The following is a 3561-nucleotide window of genomic DNA, read 5'->3' as shown; positions in this document are numbered from 1 at the left end:
TCAAATTCATTTTTATTTTTTTATAAATTTTAGATTATTTAAATATTTATAGTATATGATAAAAATAATTCATTTTTTATATAAAATTTGTTCGATTAATGAATTTCACAAAAATTAATAATTTCTGAAAAAACTAACAATTTCTTTATACACGAAAAGATTTATTTCAATAATTTACATAGAATAATTTAAAATTTAGATTAGAAAGAAAAACTAATTTTATATCATAATATAAGAAAAAAAATATTTAATTTAATTTATGATTATGATGAAAATAAATATATTAAGAAATTGAGATGTTTAAATAGTTCAACTGTGGATATTAAGTATTTTAAGTTAACCCTATTAAATGGAGACGTAAATAAAAATTAGAAAATATATATGTGAGAATTTGACGTATTGTTTGAACTAAATAACAAAACAGGATTTACATTAAAAGAACTTTTCTATTTTTATTTTAAAGACGATTTGGGGGATTAAAATACCTTCTTTAATAAATAAAAAATCGAAGTTAAATATTTTGATTTTCAAATTAAAAAAAAAAATGTAGAGAATTAGCTTTATACTTGTACTTATTATCAACATAAAATAGATATCCAAAGCCTCTTAAATCTCAAACATAAAATTAATCATTTTTTTTTTCACTTCTAATTCATTCGTTTAACTTTATACTTCTAATTTTCTTCAATACTTACAACCAAATCCTCCTATCACCTTTTTTTTTTACTCAAATAATTGAACTTAAGTTGAATTGTGATAGAAAACTATTTAAAGAATTTAACTCAAAAATTAAACAATATTGATTAAGACTTTTTCTTTATCACCAATGAATAAATATATTTGAAACATTTAAAGAATATCTCAAAAAAAGTTAGATATTATTTATAATTTCCAACACAACATAATACATCAAATAAAAAATAAATAGTGATATTTCACTTTGCATAGAATTTGTTACTCATAACATAAACAAGTTTTTCTGGAAAAGTACTCATGATAAACCTGCGATTATACTCCAACCCTAAAGTCAATTTAGGTTCAAGTAAAATGTATAAGTTTAGATTTAAAGTTTCATTACATTCTACTCATTGAAGATGATATCTATTTAAAATGGTTGTTTGAACCTTCTTAATATGAATGATTAAGCTTGACCCAAGTGCGGTTAATCGTATTATAAAAAGTGTTTAGGGTGTATTACTTGTTAATTAATCCTATTACTCAAATATAGTTTTATCTCATCGACGTGTTGTTCTCATGATGACATTTAAAGAGAGTCAAATGGTTGACTCTAGATATACAAATATTATTAAAATTATAAATTGGTAATAGATCTTAATTACCTTTTATTTAATAAAACTCTTTTATTTTTTTCTTTCAATATATTTCAAATATCTTATAAAAGAACTGTGTTAAACAACATATAATTAAGACTTCTATGTAGAGAATAAAAGGAAGCATTTCCTGAACAAACAAAAGTGAAATTAAATTTGATTTCAAAACGAGATCATTTAGTGATTGATTAATCACACACAAACATATATGCAAAGCTCAACATAGAAACTGTATTCAGCAACCGATTTGCTAATTCTAGCTAAAGACTTACTCAAATTTGCAAATCACTATGTTGTGGAAACAGTGTTGCCTCCAAAATACTTACATTTTACAGTTTATAAGATTGTATGCTACAACAAGCCCCATAACCAGAGAAAGATCTATGTTTTGCTCCACTACCATTGTGAAAACATCTTCTCCTAAATCAACTCCACTATGTGACTTCTTTCTCCTTAGCTGCTCATGCAAAACACAAAACAGGTATAAATAAAATAATAACAAGAATTCTAAAATACAAATGCTGTTACTTTTTTTTTAAGACGGTGTAGTGGATCATTTATAAATTTTTCTTTTATCCAATTAAAGGTTTTAGTTTTGAATTACCTCTAAAGTCTTCTCTACTTGTTTTTCTTTTTTAGATTGGTGTCTTCAATTTCTGATTTATCTAAATTCAATCTAGTTTGTTTGTTTTCATTTTAGGTGGGTGAGTTATTGTTTTTCGGCTGAGTGTTTTGTTTGGGTTGTGTGTTGTTTATCTATTTACCTCTTTTGTGGATTTGAGTTTGTTGGATCAGACATGTTTGTTTTATGTTCTGTATAAGAGTTGGATTACCCTGAAGTGATTCTTATTTATCTATTTTTTCTTGTTGATGAAAAATCAATGCTGATGCTTTCTTTATTGATAGTTATTGAATGTATTTTCAATACTCAATATTTTCTTTCTAAGATACCTACTCCTTCTCATGTCTTTATATATGTTTAATGTTCATAGATTACACACTATGTTTGAGGATTTAGACTAAACAACCTTAATTTAATGCATTGTTTTTTATGCATGTCTCCTTTGCTATCATGGATATTAAATATGGATGAAATGAGTTCATAAGACATTTGAGGAATTGAGAGAAACTTTGCTAATTATAACAAGATGATGTTAGAAACCTTTACCTCTGCAACTACCACCCCAACCTCATTAGATATTTTGCAAGTTGAAGTGCAGGTGCTGCTTTCTATTTTATGAATATAGGGTTGATTCTTGTCCAAACCAAGTTCAACTTCATAGATGGAACCCCCTCTAGAGATCTTATAAGTTTTGGAAACTCGAAAGCATGGTCCTTTCTGATCATTCCTTGTTGCTGGAAATCTATAACCCTCCCAAAACCTCGACAACTTATATTGCTAAACCACAAAACATCCAAACACAATGTTATATATCAGTTATTTTATGTGCAAGAAAAAACTCATCTGTCATAAAACAGTGCATGAAATCTGCATACCTTTTTTAGCATGGTGAACAAAATATCACCATTTTGGTCCATGAGATGAACTTCATCTCTGTGCTTGCAGTTGTAGTTATCAACTCGGTATGCAATCTGGCCATTGGAATCAAACACAGTGCATCCCTTTCCATTCAGCACAAGAGATTTCATCCAAAGGGTAAGAGTCTCTTGCTTGCAAGTGAAACTGCAGGTAGTGGAGGGTTCTAGTGCTTGAGGACAAACTTTTCCCATGGTTGAAGTTGTGTGCAGCATGTCACCAATCACAGGCTTTTACATATAGTAATGAGATAATCATATATCTATAGCCACATGAAATTTTTAATCATAGTCGGTTAAAGAAAAAAAGCATAGGTTAGTGAGTGGTTTTGGCAAAACAAGAAAATAATAATACAAAGCAGACATGATATATAAAATACAATATCATGTAAAGTTTGTTAACTATATATGTTTTGCTTTAATATGATTTGTTGACGTGTTCTTTGAAGTTAAAGCAAAATCCACAACTGCAAGCGTAAGCTTGTTTAGAAGTAATTGGCTTAAACCTTATCATGAATATATAATAGTGACTTTTTTCTGCAGGTCTTATCAGAGGTTGCATAATATAATCCCCACTTGTTGCTTGATGATGAAATGCAGATCACTGTGTGCCATTCAATTGTTTGTTTATAGTATTTTGTAGTTGCACAATGCAAAAGCTTCATTGTAGCATCTTATTATTATTATTATTATT

General features: G+C 27.7%; 1 protein-coding gene across 1 annotated transcript; it reads right to left on the bottom strand.

The window, feature by feature from the left end:
* Positions 1-1462: 1462 nt before the first annotated feature.
* On the bottom strand, positions 1463-3206 carry LOC137818418 (protein LURP-one-related 11). The gene is made up of 3 exons (XM_068621839.2): positions 2829-3206; positions 2500-2730; positions 1463-1788 (listed from the first exon to the last, which is right to left on the bottom strand). Exons 1-3 carry the CDS (start codon positions 3081-3083, stop codon positions 1654-1656), a joined length of 621 nt encoding a protein of 206 aa, XP_068477940.2. The 5' UTR covers positions 3084-3206; the 3' UTR covers positions 1463-1653.
* Between the last annotated feature and the right edge of the window lie 355 nt (positions 3207-3561).

This window comes from Phaseolus vulgaris, chromosome 10 (assembly GCF_051622355.1).
Source record: "Phaseolus vulgaris cultivar YP4 chromosome 10, ASM5162235v1, whole genome shotgun sequence".
Taxonomy (NCBI): Eukaryota; Viridiplantae; Streptophyta; class Magnoliopsida; order Fabales; family Fabaceae; genus Phaseolus; species Phaseolus vulgaris.
This window is presented reverse-complemented; position numbering and strand designations above follow the sequence as displayed.